The sequence below is a fragment of the Muscardinus avellanarius genome (genome assembly GCF_963383645.1).
Source record: "Muscardinus avellanarius genome assembly, chromosome: 3".
Classification (NCBI taxonomy): domain Eukaryota; kingdom Metazoa; phylum Chordata; class Mammalia; order Rodentia; family Gliridae; genus Muscardinus; species Muscardinus avellanarius.
Genome location: NC_137788.1, coordinates 42896881 through 42916858, shown reverse-complemented (window position 1 = coordinate 42916858; position 19978 = coordinate 42896881). Strand labels below are relative to the sequence as shown.

Below are 19978 nucleotides of genomic sequence, written 5' to 3'. Positions count from 1 at the left end.
AAGCCAAACTTCCAAATCGGCAAGAAGCTGAAGTGCACGGAGAGTCACACAAATATGTCCCTGGCTTCAGCAAGACAAAGCTTCTCAGATCACAGATGTCAGGGGAATCTGCCAGCTGTCAACCTCCTCCCGTGTCAACTTCCTTCTCCTCTTCCTATGTAAGGGGCACAATGATTACATGGCTGCTGTGTTACATAGGATTATTTATTAGCAAAGTAGAAGGAACACAAGCTTTAGTGTCCTTCAGATTTGGGTTTACATCACAGCTGTGACTTGATAAATTGCTTAATCAGTCTCACTCTTTCTCTATCTGTGGCACTGGGGCTAGGACTCAGGAACATTTTACCTCCAAGTTACACCCTTAGCCTGGTTTTACTTTTATTTAAACAAGGTTGATGAGTCTCACTACTTGCTGAGGCTATCCTTGAACCTGTGATCCTCCTATCTCACCTCTCAAGTACTGGGATTTATAGGCATGCGCCACCACATCCCTCTTTGAACTATTTCACTGACTGGCAGAGAGTACGTACACTTGCCCCATAGAGTAATGTTGACTGTTCAGTTCAGTATTCCTTGATGATGTCTATATTAGCTGCACCAAGGCCTGTATTGGGCTTCCCATAACAAAATACCCTGGTCAGCTTAAACAACGGAAGTTTTCTCATCATTCTGAGGCTGGAGGTCTGAGATGAGGGTGGTGGCATGGTTGGGTTCAGGTGAGGGCTCTTTCTGGCTTGCATATACCTGCCTTCTTGCTTGGTATATGCATATATAAGGAAAGAGTCTTGTCTCTCTTCTTTTTCTTATAAGAACACGAATCTTATTGAATCTTACCCTTATGATCTCATTTAATTACTTCTGTAAAGGTCCTATTTTTTGTGTGTGTCTATATATTTCTCTCTCCTTTTTATAATGTGCATTTATTTTTCTTGTGCTTTAAGGCCCTACTTTTAAATACATTTACGTCGGGAGCTAGAAATTCAACATATGAAGTTGGGGAAACATAAACATTCATTTCTTATCAGTGTTTCCGAAGGTTGGTTCAGTTGTCTCCTAGGCATAAACTGGTCTTCTACATTCTTATTTCCTCTAAGTTCAAGGCTGGCAGAGTTGGGTGTGGGCACATGCCTGTAATCCCAGTACTTTTGACACTTGAGACAGGAGGACTGAGGCCAGTTTCAGCAACTTAGTGGAACTGTTTAAAAAAGGGTTGGGGATATAGCTCAGGGGCAGAATGCTCCTGAATTCAAGCCTCAATACAAAAAAGAAAAAAAAAAATGACGCCAAGTTTCAGGCTTACAGTTCTTTGACACTTGCTCTGAGAACCCCAGTCCATTGTCATCTTGCTCTCCTTTGCAACACATAGCTGATATTGTCTTTACCTTCACTGAGTAGAAACAGAATGGCGAAATCGCAGGCTTTGTGGTTAGGCGTAAGCAAACACAGCAGCTGGCTGATTCTGAACTTGGCTCACTCATCTGCAAAATGGGGTTAGAACCACTGATCTTTCAAACTACAAAGCTTCAGTGAGATGACACAGATAATATCCCAGCACAGTAGCTGACACACAGTAGGCATTCCATCAAATCTCCAGCCTCATTTACCCTATTATGAATCTTTTTACGCTATCTTCCCAATGATATTAATATCCCTTTTAATTAACGAAAAGGGCCAGATTGGGCTTCGGTGAAAAATAAAAACAGCGACGGCAGATGTGTAGTGGTGTGCATGCTAAGCGGGCTACCTGTCCCATCCAGATGTGTGGGCTGGTGGACTGCCCTATAATTTGTCCTGGCTTCCCTAGCTCATCGCCCCTGTGACAACATGTGGGCACAAATGTGTTTTGTTCTTTTTGGCTTTCTCACAGACCCTGACATAGAATTTAAGAGCAAGAAGGAAAGAAAAAAACACTTATTTGGTCCCAGAGAGTTGACACTAACTATAAACTGTTGGCTGATTAGGAAGATTTTCTGAATGTAAAAGCCCTATACAAATAAATGGCCTCCATCTGAAGCTTATCTTTTCTCCAAACTAGAAATATCTCTTCCCATCATAGCTCAATTTTGGCACTGTAGAAAAAAATGAAATGGCAACTTTAAGATCTTCAGTTCTTATGAGGAATAAAGATAGATTCAGAGTTCATCAGGTAAGAGCAGTAAAGGAAATGCAGAACGAGGGCAGGGGGCAGATTGGAGAAAGAAATCACCACTCCCACACCTCTCAGAAGACAAGAAAGAAATGAATTTCCCATTAACACATTTCAGAAAGCACTTTCCTCCTACCCTGAAACTGATGAATTACAGTTTTAGATAATGTGTGGAAATTTCAGCTTGACATTACCTTCCTGCTTAGATCCTAGTCTCAATCAACCAGGCCATTCTATAGAGAAGGGGGAGAGCACAAGGGAGTGAGTGGGGTGTGTGTGTGTGTGTGTGTGTGTGTGTGTGTGTGTGTGTGTGTGTACAAGGAGAGGAGGCTCGGTGAACAGGGAATTGGTCTTACAAGCCAGTCAGCGAAAGCACAGAAATAGAAAATCCTTAAAATACCCAGGCCTGATTCACATCCTAGGTAAAAATCCTTTGAGACAGCTCTCCTGGGATGTGAGAATACTTTCCTATGCTTATCTGAGTTCGGAAGCAGGGCAGGACTGTCTGATTTAGAAGGGAAGATAAAGGGGAAGAGCCAGGAGGCAGAAGGACACCAAACCTGATCTGTAATCCTATCGCTGTCCTGGGAAAATAATTGTGTTGAAAGATTCACAATGTACCTGCACAAACACCAAACCTCATGCTCCACTCAACTGCCAAGTTCTAATTAGAAAGGATGGAAGGTCTCTGATTATCCCTGATGGGTGTGTAAGAGGTACAACAATTACATGGCTTACTGTCTACACTTGATGTTCTGATGTTCTTCAAGCTCCCCTTAACAAGGTAGACCCCTATTTGCCCATTTTGTAATCACATTAGACTGCCAAGCCTTCTCCATACCTAAACATTTTCCATTCACCTCCAACAATAACCACCCCTACTTTCCCAAGTCAGCAAATCAAAACTCTTTTATTCTTCCTTGTGGAATATGTATATGAACACTGGGAGGTGATAAATAAAATGACGGATGCAAATGTGCCTGATTTGCTTCTGAATTCATATCAAACTGCACCCAGCACATTTTCCCAAATCAGAGCAAAATATGCTGATAAACGCTACTATTTCCTCTAGTCTCCCATCACTAACAAATATCCCTCTGATGTGCGTGTAAGAAAAGTTCACTTAGCTAATCAATATCTTGGGACTTTCTTAGATATGCCTAATTGCAGCTGGGTTTTAACTATGCTTAAATCTAAGGCAGCATCCATTTCAATACAGTGCTTATAAAGAAAAGGTGCCCATAGTAAAGGATATTTTAAGAAAGGAGCAGATCCGAAATTAAAGACCATGCCAAGTCGGATCGCACAGGTTCAAAGCCAGCCTCAGCTACTTAGTGAGACCCTGTTTCCAAATAAAGTATAAAATAGGTCTGGGAATATAGCCCAGAGGTAGAAAAGCCCCTGGGTTCCACCCCCAGTACCACAAAAAAAAAAAAAAAAAAAAAAAGACCACTCCAAGTCTAGTCTTACCTTGTTTAGGTAAGCAGTGACTTGTTTAATTCAGACTTAAATGCACAGTGTGCTATTTATGAAAATAAAAGATTTAGAGCTTTAATTAGGTTTTCCCTGTACTGAAAATTTCCATTTCCTAGGTATAACAAGCTAAATTGGTTTGTAAAGAGACAGGTCAGCTTCATATTTTGCTGGAAACAGACAGAGATAAAGTATATGCGGGATAACTCATAATTCGACAGTGCTGGGTTCAAGTCCCAGTTTCCATTCTTGGGAGCTAAGTCACCTTGTGCAGGTTACTCAAATGCTCCCAAATTTAAATTTCTTCATCTGTAAAGAGGCAGTCTTGAGGATTATATGGTCTTCTGCCTACTGACCTCTGCACAATGCTTAACATATAGTAAGTGCTCATTAAACACTGGCTATTCTAATGAGTCGGTGAGAAATCCTAACCTACTATTTAAATGAGTTCCTGTATTTAATGCATTTAATGTAGTATCCAGAGCACAGAGTACACATTAAGTCACACAAAAAACATATGAAAACTGTTGGTGTTATTCTTATTTGTCTTTGTTAGGTGCTGTAAGAAATAATACCAATAGCCAGGTGTGGTGGCTCACGCTTGTAATCCCAGCACTTGGGAGGCTGAGACAGGAGGATTGCGCAGGTTCAAAGCCAGCCTCAGCTACTTAGTGAGACCCTGTTTCCAAATAAAATATAAAACAAGTCTGGGAGTACAGTCTAGAGGTGGAAGGGCCCTGGGTTCCATCCCCAGTACTCCCCCGACCCCCCCCCCCCCACACACACACACGAAGGAATGCCAATAAATGCGCCTTATTACTGACCTGACATTTCAGGAGCGAATTAGACAGTTTCATCCTTTAGGATGTTTTACAGCCATTTATTGTTTGCATGGTTATCTCAGTAGCAGAGCCGAATTCTCACTGTATTCCTATTGGTCCAGATTTTTCAAAGCACAGGAGGTAAAATAAAACAACCCGCACATGCTCTCCCTTCTCTCTTCCACCCAATGACTGTGATGTGTTAGGGCTCTGGGCCTGGAAGATCTAATAGCTACTTTCTCCACTGTGGCCCACACCCCACACTTCATCTATGGAGAGACACACAGGAACAGTGCTTTCACAAACCCTAGAGAGAAGTTACCTCATATCACCATTACCAATTCAAACTGAACTGGTTCCTTGATTAGAGACATATGTCCAGATTAGAGAGGTGCTGGCCAAGTATTCAATCTGATGCCACAGTCAAGAGGATTTTTTTTTTTAACATTCCTTTTCTGCTTTTCCCACTGAATGATATTAATCAAGCCAAAGACATGCAATATAAAAGAAAACAATAACCACAACTACCACCACCAAGTTATGGACTAGAGGTGGTGTTTAGGAAATGTCTTCTGGTGCAACTCTCACCAGCACAATTCTTGGTAGCTTAATTTAATCTGGCAGTGCTGCTTCATATTAGACCACTGCTTCCTAAGAGAAATGTTATGGCTCTGATTCCTTTGTCCAAAGCACAGAAGAAAAAAAAAATGCTTTTGCTCTTAAACTCTATTCCTTTTTAGCTTTATTCCTTTGCCTTTCCTTCAAATCCTAACCCCATCTTTCTTTTCTTTTCTTTTTTTTATGGTTCTAGGGACTAAACTCAGGGGCATTCTACCTCCCAGCTACACTCCCAGCCCTATTTTTTATTTTGACTTTGAAACAGAGTCTTGCTAGGTTGATGAGAGTCTCACTACTTGCTGAGGCTGGCCACGCACCTGCCTCTGGTTCCTGGTCCTGGGCTCCAAGTACTGGGGGTTACGAGTGTGCGCCACCGTGCCCGGCTCTAACTCTATCTTTCCAACATCCCCCGATAGCTCCAGCTAACACACACCTTAACCTTTCGGACTACCCACAGCACTATGGTCTCTCCATACATCAGTCTCCCCGTGTGTTCAGTTTTGTAATCGATAATATACAGTTTGGACTATCCTCAAAACTTCTCCCCCAAACTTCTCCTTGCCTGAAATAAATAGAAATATACTCTTTAAAAATGACACCAATGGACACATGGTAAGTGACATCAAGTAAAAATGTAGCTCTTTTTTAATCATTTGATGCAAGAAGTCGCACCAATGTGAATATGCGCAACTATTTATTATCTTGTATTGATTTTGTTCTTTCTTTTTATGGATTTTTCTTGATTATTTTTCCCTTTTCTTTATCTCTCTCGGGGTAGGGAGTAATGAGAAAGACATTCATAAAAATGCACCTTAACACTCCAGCTAAAGATATATACCGTTAGCCACCTAATCTTGTCCTGGATAAATGGTATGTTTTCTTCCCTAAAATACGACACTATACTTTCTACCAGAGGCCCGGTGTTTGCCTGAGTTTCTAGGTTACATGAATCCTGTGGGCCACATGTCGCCTCACTTTCTTTCCAGCAGTAGAGGCTGCAAGTGGATGAGGGAGTAAAGTAAGGGGCTTGGTTCCCCATGCCATCATGGCTACACATGAAAGCAACTTGGGATACATAATTTATTTCCCTGGTACCTAGATTATCCTGATAAGTGTCCTTGCCCAATTGGAAAATGAAAATCTAATGTTTGAGAAGATGTTACTTAATAAGTAACAGAGATGCCAAAAGCACTGTAAGGGAATTTTAAACCTGGTATTTGAGTGAATTTGGTCTATCTCAAAGGAAGAGGCAGGCTAAGTTATATCCCCAGCGGATGACAAACTCTGTTATCTTTGCTTCCCTTTATATACAGAAGTCTCATCCAAAGAGGTGGCACAGGAGGTAGCCTCTCCAGAGTATGCCAGCAACCTTTACTGAGAGGTTGCATTGAGTTATGGGGATGAAGAGAAGCTCCCACCTTGGCTGTGCTTCTGAATAAAACCACGCTTTGGAAACTCGGGGTGACTCCCGGAGCTCTACCATCTGCTAATAACTGTGCTGCCTTGGGAAGCTTCTCAGCTTCACGAAGCTTCGGCCTCCTCCAAACAGAGGTTCTGTTCCACACGGAATGAATAAAGGCCTGTGCAGGGCTTAGCAATACCTAGGACAAAGTCTTGCTAAATGGTAGCAGTTATGTTCGCAGTAGCATAGCACTTAAACCCACACCCATATTTCTCTGCATTCTCAGGTGGAGAATTCACCATCACCCACATCCAGCGCTGAGTCCAGCCTGCTGGTAATACAATCCAGTCACTTCCCCTCAAGGGATCCAAACTTCACACAAGCCGGCGCTTCTAAGGGAGTCTGCAGCGCTCGCTTATGGAGTGGTTTGGGGCTGGAAAACCTTAATCTTGAATTCTTATCTCTTTGCCACTTCCCACCACCCAATCCTCCCACTGGATATTTAGAACTCCTTGTAAACTTCACAGGATCGAGATGCATTGAGATCTGTAGGAGGTGTTGGAGGAAACGAGGGGACGAGGATGTTAAAAATCAGGGCATCAAAAATACCTATGATGTCATTTACCCCGACTTCGGAACGCCTTTCCACTCGCCTGAGGTGATACCTCACCTCTCCTACCCTGTGTTAGAACTTCGCCCCAAAAGCCGGTCTCCGAGGGTCCTCTGCTGGAGTGATTCTCACTCTTTCCCTGTCTCCCCGCAGCCCTCTCTCTCTCTCCCTCCTCCTCTGACTTTTAGCGTAGCCAATTAAACCTGAACAACGGGTGGATGGAGGAAATATGCTGCATCTATGCAATGGTACAGCAGGGACCAGTTTCACTGTTAATTTAAAATGCTAGAATTAATTAGGTAGTGTAAATGAAGAATTTAATAAGCACTCTTTACAACCACAAGTTCTTCTTTTATTAAACACTGCTACCAAATGAGGGCAAATATCCCCGGTCTCTCTATATTTCCCTGCCTCATTCCCATAAGTTCTCTTCAAATAAAAGAAAACTATTTTTTGCGTGAATTTTAAAAATTGTTTAATTATAAATTTAGGCCTGAATTGTATTCCTGCTTTCAACCCGTAAGCTTCTTTAAGCTCAGATGCTACTGTATGTCTCTGCGTGTGCTGGAGAGGGTGCTAAACAAACCAAAGTTGACAATTTTGGTTTTGTATACCAAATTAAAGGCTGTCTTCGAAGCTGTCACTCCTATTCAGATCCACTCGGTGAACTACCAAATTAGCATTCTTTCAGTAAAGGAATCTGCTTGTTTAAACATGTGTCTTTAGAAAACAAGGAACAACACCATGAATCAGTATTTCTCAAAAACCTCGCTACTATTCTAAAGGAAACTCTTCTGAAAAGGTGATTAATAATATTCACTAATATAGCTGGCAGATTCTCTATCTAAAAGGTAAAGCTAAGTCAAAAATACATTTTCTATATAAGAGTGGGAGGAAGAATCATATGGTTAACCGATTTTAATTTGGTTTGAATTATCATCCTATTATATAAAGATTACTCAGGAATCTAAACATTGGCTTCTGAAAGTATAAGGCAATCCTGTTAAAGCACAGATGATCCAGTGCTCTGGGATAAGATCATTAAAGCCTGGCCCTATTTGGAAACCTTTGTATAACTTTTCTGTTCTGCTTGCTCTTCCCGAAGCATACTAGCTATATCTATAATAACAACATCCTCCATTTCCTAAAAGATTCCTATCTAGCAAGCACTACGCTAGGTACTATATAATCAGTCTCTCATTTCATCCATAAAATACATACTTTTGAGATATATATTATTTTCCAATTTTACAGATGAGGAAATTATGTTTGGAGGTATATGGGCCTGACATTGTAGAAAGCAGCACTGCTATTTTAGTTTTATGATTTTGCAAAGTACTTAATTTGTAAGGGGGACAAATTTACATGTGGATTGAGAGAGTGGGAGAATAGATATTTATATGCACACATATACATCATAGTCTTTGACCTAAAATCAAGATGATGTATGTCCCTATTTTAACCACAGAGCTTCCTTTTAACTTTAATGGGCCTGCTGCTCATCAATTAAACTGTCCAAGGAAAGGGAAATAAAAGTCAACAGTCACAAGTGACAAGCACTCGGAGTTGACATGAATAGTTCCAGGAGTGGAGAAGCAGAGCAGGAGCTTCACTGCCAGCCACGTGCAGCTCAATATTTTCCTAAAAAAGTATTTCTACTTCCAGTAAGATTATCTTAAGATTTCTCCCCAAAATAGCATTATTGTCTAAGAAACATGAAGTACTCGATGGACAGTTGTCAATTAGGAAAAAAATCAGAATATAAAAATCTTGAAGGCTGAAGTTATATGAAGAAAAGTCTCTGACTTCTCAAAGAATATCTTCAAAACAAATAAAATAGAACAAAATACTTCCAATGCAGATCTTCCATTAATTATCACTCTCCTATTGCAGAATAGCTGCATTCCAGAATCATCTACTATCCTTAGGGCCTGCTTCTCCCTAGGGACAATGAGCAGCTATATTGCCCTTCCGCAAGTCCACCCTGGACCCCTTTAAAACACTTTAATCAGCACATGGAAGGACACTGGACACATGTACATCAAATGTTAGGAAGAAGAGATGAATAAAAATGAGTGTAGTGTACGGGGAGGGCAGAGGGCAGAACTGGTAAGAGCAAAAGGGAGGGGTAGGTGGTTAAGAATAAATGAAGAGCCGGGTATGGGGGCGCACGCTTGTAACCCCAGCATTTGGGAGGCTGAAACCGGAGGATCGTGGTTCATGGACAGCCTCAGCTACTTAGTAAGGCCCTCTGCAACTCAGTGAGACCCTGTTTCAAAATAAAGAATAAAAAATAGGGCAGGGGGTGTAGCTCGGACGTCAAATGCCTCTGGGTTCCACCTCTAGACCCACAAAAAAAAAAAAAAAAGAATAAATGAAGAGCTGGTCATGGTGGCACATGCCTGTAATCCCAGTACTTGGGAGGCTTTGCAGGTTTAAGACCAGCCTTAGCAATTCAGTGAGACTGTTTCAAACAAAAAAATATAATAGGCTGCTGGTGTAGCTCAGAGGTAAAATGCCTTTGGGTTCAATCCCAGCACAATGAATGAATGAATGAATGAATGAATGAATGAATGAATAGCTCAGCATGGTGGTATACCTTTGTAATCCCAGTACTTGGGAGGCTGAGACAGGAGAATCATGGGTTTGCGGCCAGCCTCAGCTACTTAGTAAGACCCTGTTTCAAAATAAAGAACAAAAAATCGGGCTGGGGGTGTAGCTCAGAGTAGAATGCCCCTGGGTTCAATCTCCAGTACTGAAAAACAAACAAACAAACAAACAAACAAACAAACAAACAAACGCTCATTTCACCTAAACTCCAAAGTCTTCATCAGTTTTCCTAGTCCTACCAGTCGGTGTTAGTTTTATGTGGTGTTCACACACGTATGTGGTGTGAGTTTCTGACGAGGTACCCACACCATCCCTGTATGCTGGACACATGATGCAGATACTCAGGTGCACAATCGGGCCTGTGCATTTCTGCTAACGTCTGCACATCCAGTGGAACAACGGAGCTGCGAGTCCCAAGCCTAGAATACCGAAGGAGAACGTACCTGTAATTTTGTCTCTCACGAGTTTGCAGGATTCTATTTCACCAATGCTCCCAAAGAGACTCCTGAATTCCTCTTGGGTCATGTTCTGGGGCAAGTAGTTGACGATGAGGTTAGTTTTGCTGTCATCTGTGGCTGCCCCTGTCTGCATGGGAGAAGGACAGTTTCTGTTGTTGCTGGAGGGGCCATTGCTTGTATTGGATGTCGGGCCATTTGACACCTGAGGCTCCATGGTGCTAATTATCTAAACAAAAATAATAACAATAAAAAGAAGCCTTTTGAAATCTCAAAAACATAATCACGGTCTTTCAAGATTTTATTTTATTTTAGTGTTTGAAAAGAAAGAAAACAAGATGAGGCAGGATGGAGCAGGAGAGACTGAGTTGTGAACACAGCCAATTTAGGAGCATGTTTTAAACCCAAATGCTAACTCCCCTTGCTATTTATAGGCCAGCCGTTAGATTTTGAACACAGACTAGAATGCAGTGGGAACTCTCCCATTATTTTGTTAATGAAAAGCTAATTCCTGTTTTCATTACACAATCACTCTCAGAAATGTATACTTAAGCCACACCAAATTATAATTAAAATGTAAAGTAATAATCATGATTAAAATTATAGTTCCATTAAAGCTGAAAAAGCTAAATATAGAGGGCTACACTCATAAGATCAAATACAGTACCTGTTTATTAACTATCTCATAAAGTAAAATGACATTAAGTTAAGTGGGGCTGCTCCATATGGGAAAGGTTTAAATTTTCACTGATGCTTAAACACTGATCAAATTTCCAATTTTTATATGCTGGGGAGCTGCAAAGTCATCTAAAGGGTTTTGTTTTTGTTTTTTAATCTAGCCATTCTGCTACTGTTTCTCCTAGACCTCTAATAAAACAAAAAACAAAGTTTTCTCTGGATCTCCACTTTGGGTCCAGCACAGCATAAGGCTCTCTCCCCTTGCACACTACTCAAAAAGGTCTTCCTCTGGATTTAAATATTTAATTAAATAAAGATTTCCTGGCATGTGTGAACTGTCCCAGGCAGCAAGCAAGAATTTTATTTTTTTGGGTGGTACTGGGGTTCCTGGAAACCCTTCTACCTCTGGGCTACACTCCCAGACCTATTTTATATTTTTTCATTTGGAAACAGGGTCTCTTAAACCAGCACAGCTGGTTCAAACCTGCAAGACCCTCCTGTCTCTGCCTCCTAAGCATGGGGATTATAAGTCTGTGCGCCACCAGGAATTAAAAAAAATAAAAATAAAAAGGGCCAGGTGTGGTGGTGCAGGTCTGTAATCTTGGTCCTTGGGAGGCTGAGACAGGAAGATCACAGAGGCTCAAGGCCATCCTCTGCAATTTAGTGAGCCCCTCTATCAAAATAAAAAATAAAAAGGGCTGGGGGTATCGATCAGAGATAGAATGTCCCTGGGTTCAACCCCTAGTGCAATATATATATATATATATATATATATATATATATATATATATATATATGTATGTATGTATGTAATTAGTAGGAGTCCATATCCTCAAGCAGTTTAGAGGACACAGGTGAATGGCTAGGGGTCGGGCAGTCAGCATGGAGTAGGGTATAGTTATTCCTGCTTATAAGAAAAGGGCATTCAGGAGAGGACTGAGAAGATGATGTTAGAGTAAGATTTTGATGGAAAGTGGATTTAGGCTCATGGAGTCAGGTCATGAAGATACTCTGCACAGATGACAAAAATGGAAAATCACAAAACTGCAGAGCCAGAAGGCACTTAGGGAATAAAATCTAGTTCAATACACACACGCTTGAGATGAAGTCCAGAGCTGTCCAGTGACACTGTCATTGCAAGAAAATGGGACAAAATCTGGGCCTGCACTGTCACCTGGTTCCAAATGCTGCCCACCTTTCCATTCTACTTAATCACTGTCCCCTGCTTGTCTATCATAGTAAGGCTCCTGTCTCCTCTGAAATGGATCAGAGTCTGCTGGGGAATGGAATCAGGCTCTGCCACCAACCATCTGTGTGACTCTTCAAGGGATTTAAACTCCAGAAGCTTCAGTTTTCCTCATATGAAAAATGGGAACAACGCCAGCTGCCTTGTGAAATGGTGAGGATCCAGTGACGTGGCATGAAATGTGTACAAAAGGTCACTCTGCTCATCACCAATGTGACTTTCCCTAAAACTCCTCACACAAAACAAAGAGGCATATTCTAATATTCTCTACATCTTATACATTAGGAAACCAAGGCAGAGCAGATATCTGATAATCAGTAGCTCCCCTTACTATTACAGCTGCTCAGAACTTTTGGGGAGTGAGCATTTTCATTGAATATAGCATATGTGTATAAATCTTAAGGCTAAAACTCAAAGAATGTGTACAAAGTGGACACAACTCTCACCCGGGTAACTACTTATCATGGCATAGAGCATGGCTAGCACCATAGAAATGTTCCTCTTATCCCCTCCCCTGTCACTGACATCCTCCCTCCCCAAAGCAACCACTGCTGTGACTTCTAATCTTCTAAAGTAGATTCACCTTATCTATTTTTGAACATTATCCACTTGCTCTTTTGTGCCCTTTCACATGTCTGAAGTGAAATGTATATTGTTATATGTAGCAATAGGTTGATCTTCTCCACTGCTGTAGAGAATTCCATTGTCTGGAAATAACACATCTTCGTTATCTCTTGATGACTATCTGGATTGCTTCTAGTTTTGAACTGTTATAGATATTGCTATATCTATAACATATATCTATTGTTATAGACAAGCACCACCTTTAGGCACACGTTTCTATTTGGTGTATTCCGAGGACTCTGCCTTTTGGGTCATAGGATATAAGCATGTTCAGCTTTAGTAGATACTGCCAAAAGGTTTTCAGGGTGGTTGTACCAATTTTAGACTTCCACCAGCAGAGAATAAAATTTCCAGTTGCTCCACATCCTTACCAATGTTCAGAAGCTGTTTTTACTTATTTTCTCATCTGAAGCAGAGCAGTATGGTAAAAAAACAAAACAAAACAAAACAAAAACCAACATTTTTTTTTGAGCCAAGACAGTAGTTGCCTTGATACTCTAGTTCTATCACCTATTAACTACATGATCTCAGGCAGGTGAATTAAATACCCCGAGCCTCAGTTTTCTCTTCTGCAAACTAGAATAAAGCCTGCTATGCAGGGTGAGTTATCTTCAGGATGAAAGCTCCTATATACCAAGTATTTAGAATACAAAGAGCTTAGAGATTCATGCCCCCACAGAGGTTGTTTCTGTTTCCTCTTTTGATGGTCACAAATGGAAAATGAAACCAAAAGAAAAACATGGAGCCTCTGGAGGAGCCAGGAAATAAAGCAGACTGAGGAAGGTAGGGAACATCTGAGGTTCTTTACCATCATGCAAGTAACTTAAGTGGCTCCACTTCTCACATCACCAGAACTTTCTTCTTGGCTTCAGATCAACTGGAGGATTCCAGCAGGCTGGTCCAGAGAGCAAGGAGAAAGCAAAAAGCTTCTGAGAAGAATCTCCTCAGAACTGACAGAAACTGTACCCAGAAAAGCCCATTCTGCTGCTCTGCCTTCAAGGCAGGGTCCAGGAAAAGAACCAGGGAGATGGGCCTGCATCTGCTATTATTAACAGATTGGGGGAAAAGGGGGATGCTCATGGACGGGACGTTGCAGAGCATCAGCCCAGCTCCTGGCTGGGTGGCAGCTCTCTGCTCAGCCCAGCTGCCTGGCCTCTTGGGCCTGCACAGTGCCTGTTTGGCTATGTCATCTCCTGCTTCTCCAGTCAGGTGGTCAGGCAGCAGGCACAGGAAGTGCTGCCACCTTGGGAAGGAACTTGAAAACCAGAATGGATCCATGTCAGGAGGCCTGGCTGGAAGAACCTCAGAGCTGCCAACAACTGTGTTTTTATTTAACAGTACCACCTCCCCAAACCCCAAACGACTCTCCCACAATCTACAGAGCCTCTTTCTTGCTTATAGTTCCCCTACAAATACCTAAGAAATAGCCTGTACCAAGGTAGCTTTTTTGGAGCTAATGGTAGAATATGTAGAAGAATCCATATCACCGCTAATGTGCAGAGATTCTATGGGACTGAAACAATGCAAGGTCACCTGATAGTCTGTCTTTCATTTGTTGAATGCTCACCTCACAGACAAGTGGTGAGAGCCAGCACTTGTCCATGGAAACATCACAGAGGTCTACCTGCTCAGGAAAGGCCTAGGAAGTATCAAGATTGCAAGCAAAGTAATTTCTGTTCCATCATCAGCTTTCTGGATCTCCTTATGTCCTACATGGATTTTGTAATTTATGTTGATTCCCAGAGTTTGAGCCCTATCTTTAGATGAGACAACCCCAACTGGGCCCATGAGATGCAATGTTCACTGCTGAGCGACTTCAACCAACTAGACCTATAAATTAGGTCATGTCATTCTCACGCAAGGGAGATGGAGCTCTCTTTGCTAGACACACACACACACACACACACACACACACACACACACACACACTCTCACACACACAATGCAGTTATCCTTTGTACCTAGAAAAAAGCTGATGAAAATACATGCCTTTGGAGAGTCTTCGAAACAAAAATGGAAAGTCTGAAAGCTGAGAAATACTTGCAAGGATGTTAATAGATATGTTAATAGAAATCGTGTAATAAGACCCCTCACTGGTCTTAATGATACATCCCAGGATGCAACACAGACTAAAAAAAAAAAATCAGAAATGTACAATGTCAGCATCAAATCTGACATCTGAATGAGCCAAGAAGATTTTAAAGCATTATCTGAAAAATAAGAGAAGTTGCTAGGAAGTAAAGATATTGAATGCATGAATATGAAACTAGCATTTTAAGGTTATGAGAGATCTTAAAGAGAGGACACCTGTGCTCTCAACTTAGGAGGCAAACGAGAGGTAGAGAAAAATGCATGTTGGTGGGAAGTACATCTGCCAATAAGCACAAAGGCTGGCCTGGCAAAATCAGAGTACTTGTTTCCTCAGGTTAACGCCTTTGATATTCTAACAGCACCATTTTCATTGCAAATAAATATATCAGTTACTCAAGTGTGCATATGTACTTTAATGAAACATTCTGCATGGATCTCACAGCCAACTATGCAGCTGACCAGGTTCCAAACCCTTGATCTGTCTTCCTTCCCTCGTCTATACGGCAATTAAGAGCAGAATTATAGTCAGCATCCAGGATAGTGCATTGAGGAGGTTCAGTTGACTTCAAACTCTAATGGTTGTACAAAGCATTACATTAAATCTTTTATGTTCCTGTGATATATTTTAAGAAACATTATACAGGCAGAAAATTTCAGGGATAAACTATTAGAGCGGCACACAATAACACAGGCACTCAAATCCTGTCATTGTAAATGTCGATGGTTTGAATGACTAATTACTCACATTCAACACATTAACCTCACCCCTCCCACCACTCTTTTCTGCAAAATATACAACAAAAGCAAGAGAGAGCTCAAACGTGCAGCTGCTGGATCATCACCGAGGTCGTTTATCTCTGCGGAGGGAAGGTGAGGAGCAGAGGCTGTTTCAGCCTCTTTCTCAGGGCACTCCTGGGGATGGGGGAGAAGCCTAGCCTCTTTCCCCTCATGGCGCCCACCTCGCCACACTCTAGGGTCCTCAGGCCCATATGAGGTAAGAGGTACCTGTAAGTCTACTGCTTGGCCATGCCAGGTCATATGCACATGAAAAGGGTTTATTTCCTCTCTGGTGGAAATACGCTAGGTCTTGGCAAGATGACAGAGATGGAGCCCCAGTGTGCCAGGCACTGTGCTAGGCCTGGGGATACAGAGAATGAGACAAGGGACAGGTGCTCACGGAGTCCACAGTGTGGGTACACAGAGATATCGGAGGACACTGGGGAATACAGAGCCCAAACCCATCTATATGTATGTGTATAATTTATATCTGTTTATATATATGATATAAATATAATAAATATACATACTTGTTGTATAGTTATATATATTTTACATATACACAATTTTTTGTATGGTACTTGGAACTGAAGCCAGTAGCATTCTATCTCTGGGCTACAACCCCATCTCTATTTTATTTTTTAATTTTGAAACAGGGTCTTAGTTGAGGACAGCACTGCTAAGTTGCTGAGCCTGGCTGCAAACCTGTGATTCTCCTACCTCAAACCTATACGTTTAATGAAGAGGAAACTGAGGACAGAAGAGGGAAACGACTTGCCCAAGGTCATTCTAGTCAGAAGCAGAGATAAGCCTGGGGTCCATGTCTCCAGATTCCTTTGCTTGAGTACTTAGTGACAAAGCAGGCTTGGCCACTGGATGAGGAGTTTCTTTTCTTTTTGGGGGGTGATGGTAAAGGGCAGCAATATCATAGAAGCACACTTGGGAAAGGTATGAAGACATGTCTACCTCCCGACCTTTCAGAGGAGAAAGGGGACCTGACCTCTGAGGTCTGTGGCTCAGGGGTTAAATCTTGTGCAGTTAGAACAAGGTCCGACAATCAGTTGGTTCTGAATAAAGGATTATGGAATGAATGAATGGATGGATGGATGTCCTTGCACATCCAATACTCACTGGATCCCTTAAACAAATACAAGCCAAGAAAGTATTAATATCATTTCCATTTTATATAGAACAACAAAAAAAAAAGAACAGGCAAGGAGCCAGTACTTAGTGAGCACCTATTATATGCTAGGCATTATTTCAGATTTTTTTTGAAGCAATGTGGTAGAATACACAATAATGCAATACAAAATGTATAATACAAACGTACAAGATAAAAACTACCATCTTAACTGTTTTTAAGTATAGAACTTAGCAAAATCAAGTACATTCATATTGTTGGGCAACAGCCACCATCATCTACTTCTAGAATTCTTTTCATCTTGCAAATCTGAAACTCTGTACCCATTAAACAATATGTTTCCCTCTCCACCCCCCTCCACTGTCTAGTCCCTGTCTCTATTTCAAATTCATTTAAGCAGAAATGTTAAGCATTTGGTTGGCATGGACCACTACAGGATCTGTTGAATGCTTTGGCCCTTTTTCTCTAGAAAAGCCAATCTATTATCTCCTGATTGAAAGCCTCAGATTGATTCTTTCCAATTAAGCCTGTGACATTTTTGGAGCACTTTTGTGTAATGTTTTTAGTTCTTGATATTAAAGTGTAGAACCCAGTCTCATCCTACCTCCTCCGTGTAGCCACTGTCTACCTGCTCATGCCAAGGTGGGTGAGAAGCATCAGTTAAGCATGCTGGCATCTTATAGTGATCAGCAGCCCCATGGGGCTCCTCCATGCTCTCATCTTGGGACCCTTTAATGAATCACCAGGAGGAATAAAGCAGAACTTGGTGGTTTAGGGCAGCTTTTCATATTATTGGTATAAAAGTGGTACTTGCCCTCACAGAATCCTCATGAAGACTGAGTGAGATAATATACACACGGCATGCTCACTGGCTTGGTTACCCCTCCAATGATATTAGTGATGACTGATATTAATATTATTGAAAGAGAACAGGGAGAAAGAAAAACCAACACCAAGAAACCAGGCTGGGAGTTAGATGAGAAAAGTGTAGAGTAGCAATGTAATTAAAGGGCAAAACCTTCCCTGCCTTCCAGGATCACTCTTTTGATATGTTTCACTCTTGGAATTCATTCATTCATTCATTCATCCATTCATCAAGCAAATATTTATTGCTGAAGGGTCTGTGTGTCAAAGGAGAAAGCACATCCTGTGGCCAGGAAAGTCCTTGAAGTGTATTAAGCAAGACCACTCTAAAATCCTAAGAGTGTACTTAAAGACTAAAGTACTAAACATGCACTTATAGCCCCTTTGATATTTCTCCCAACACCCTGTGAACTGTTCCCACCCTTTGCTAGTCAGAAGGCTTTGATTGGTTCACGTTTGGGGGAAGTCAGGTGAGAGTTACAGGATGGATACTCCTTCTCATGATGGAGGACAGTCATCATCCAAGGCCCAGAGAGCCACGCCAGAAGAGATGCTATCGTCCTCTCGTCAGTCCTGCCAGCCCCACCATATTGTGCCCACGCTCCAACACTGTCATTAAAAATGGCAATGTGACAAACTACTGTTTTGCATCTTTGTATCTCCACCTAGTTTACACTTTCAAGATTTACTTTGTGAGGCAAATAAAAGGCTACAACATTACATCACAGGGATTTGTCTTGGTGTAGAAGTCACTACTATAATGCATCATTCAAGAGTCAAGTGCAGGCTCTTGTACATCCAGCACCACATCTTAGCAGTCCTCAGCTTCTGGTTTTCTAAGGTGTGGCCATGCTGCTCAATTTATGTCAAGGAATCAAGAGGAAAAGAACCAAAGCAGATCACAGGAAATAATATTTCTTTCCCAAATAATAATCTCCTCCTCTACTTTCTTTTTTTTTCTTTTTTATTTTTGCGGTATTGGGGACGGAACCCCGGGGCATTCTACATCCGAGCGTCACCCCCAGCTCTATTTTTTATTCTTTATTTTGAAACAGGGTCTCACTGAGTTGTGGAGGACCTCACTAAGTAGTAGCTGAGGCTGTCTTCGAACCGTGATCCTCCTGTCTCAGCCTCTCAAGTGCTGGGATTACAAGTGTGCGCCACCACGCCTGGCTCCTCTTCTACTTTCAAACCCCTATAAAATGCCAGCAGTTGCTGGGCGTGGTGGTGCATACCTGTAATCCTAGTTCTTGGGAGGCTGAGATAGGAGGATTGCAGGTCTGTGCCAGCCTCTGAAACTTCATCAGGCCCTCCAAAACTTAATGAGACTGTTTCAAAATAGAAAAAAATCAAACAGGGATGGAGGTGTATTTTAGAGGTAGAATGTCCCTGAGTTTAAGCCCTAGTGCTACAAAAACAAATACCCCCCTCTCCAATAAAAAGCCAGCAGTCCCAGAAACCAGAAAGATGCTAAAGGAAGGCACTGACTGCAGACATGTCTCAGGTGTGTGCGGCTGAAACACACACATGCATCTTATTAAATATTGTGACGAATCTTTAAAGGTGTTTTCTTTTACCATGTTGGAGGGACTTTTGAAAATTTATACATAAGGCTAACCCTTATGTAACAGAACAAGTGCTCCCAAGAGCATGAAGAATAATGTTTACCAAGGGCAGTCACTGAATCGAGCCATTAAAGAAATAGATTTAAATTATTCATGAGAACAAAAATAAAAGTCCTAATTCTCTTTGTAGGCATTTCCCACTTAACCCTTATAAAATTCTGACATGCAGTATGTTAGACTCTGGTGGAACAGCCCCGACTCTCATTCGCCTTTCAAAACCCTGAAAAACAAATCCCAAAGTTAGAAAATTACACAGCAGGCTCTGTGTTCCTGAAGACAGACATTATTTTTAGGAATAATTCCTCACTTCTCTTCTTGCTCCTTGAAAGATACTAAAAATGTCCATGCAGCCCCCCAATTTCATATTTCTTTAAAGTTTCTTCCATCGGCTCGTAAAATCCCTACTCTCCTCTCTCTTTTTTTTTCCCCCTCACAATAGGCTTTAATTTGCTCCAGTCCCTTCACATTAATATTTTTTTCTAAATGTAACTTTTCTGGTTATGATTCAACTGAGAAGGAGACACATGTTACTAATAGGGCCCAGGAGGAAGGTCCGAGATGATCTGATCACTCTAGGAAAACGGAACTTTTCACACCAAATTACAGGCAATGACTCACAAGCACCAGTGGCTGAAGACCACACTCCAATCTTACCCGCAACCATGCATACAAAGTTTCTGTACATTCTGCTGGAAGGTAACTAGAAACTTTTTAGAAGAAAAATTTTAATTTCAACTGGGGAAAACACTTTGACAGCTTAATAATACCTTAGGGCAGAGGCACAAATAACCTGAAAG

At 41.5% G+C, this 19978-nt stretch overlaps 1 protein-coding gene across 8 annotated transcripts in view; it reads right to left on the bottom strand.

The window, feature by feature from the left end:
• The window catches only part of ELAVL4 (ELAV like RNA binding protein 4), a gene marked incomplete at both ends in the record, with an annotated part of 92381 nt that overhangs the window by 42327 nt on the left and 30076 nt on the right, over positions 1-19978 (bottom strand). For 7 of the 8 annotated variants that reach the window (XM_080691083.1, XM_080691084.1, XM_080691085.1 and 4 more), the window contains one exon: positions 10124-10364. In XM_080691083.1, the coding sequence (XP_080547209.1) occupies positions 10124-10364 (241 nt within the window). Of the gene's footprint in view, positions 1-10123; positions 10365-19978 lie in introns of those variants that run through there. The other variant, XM_080691088.1, reaches the window with a different exon arrangement.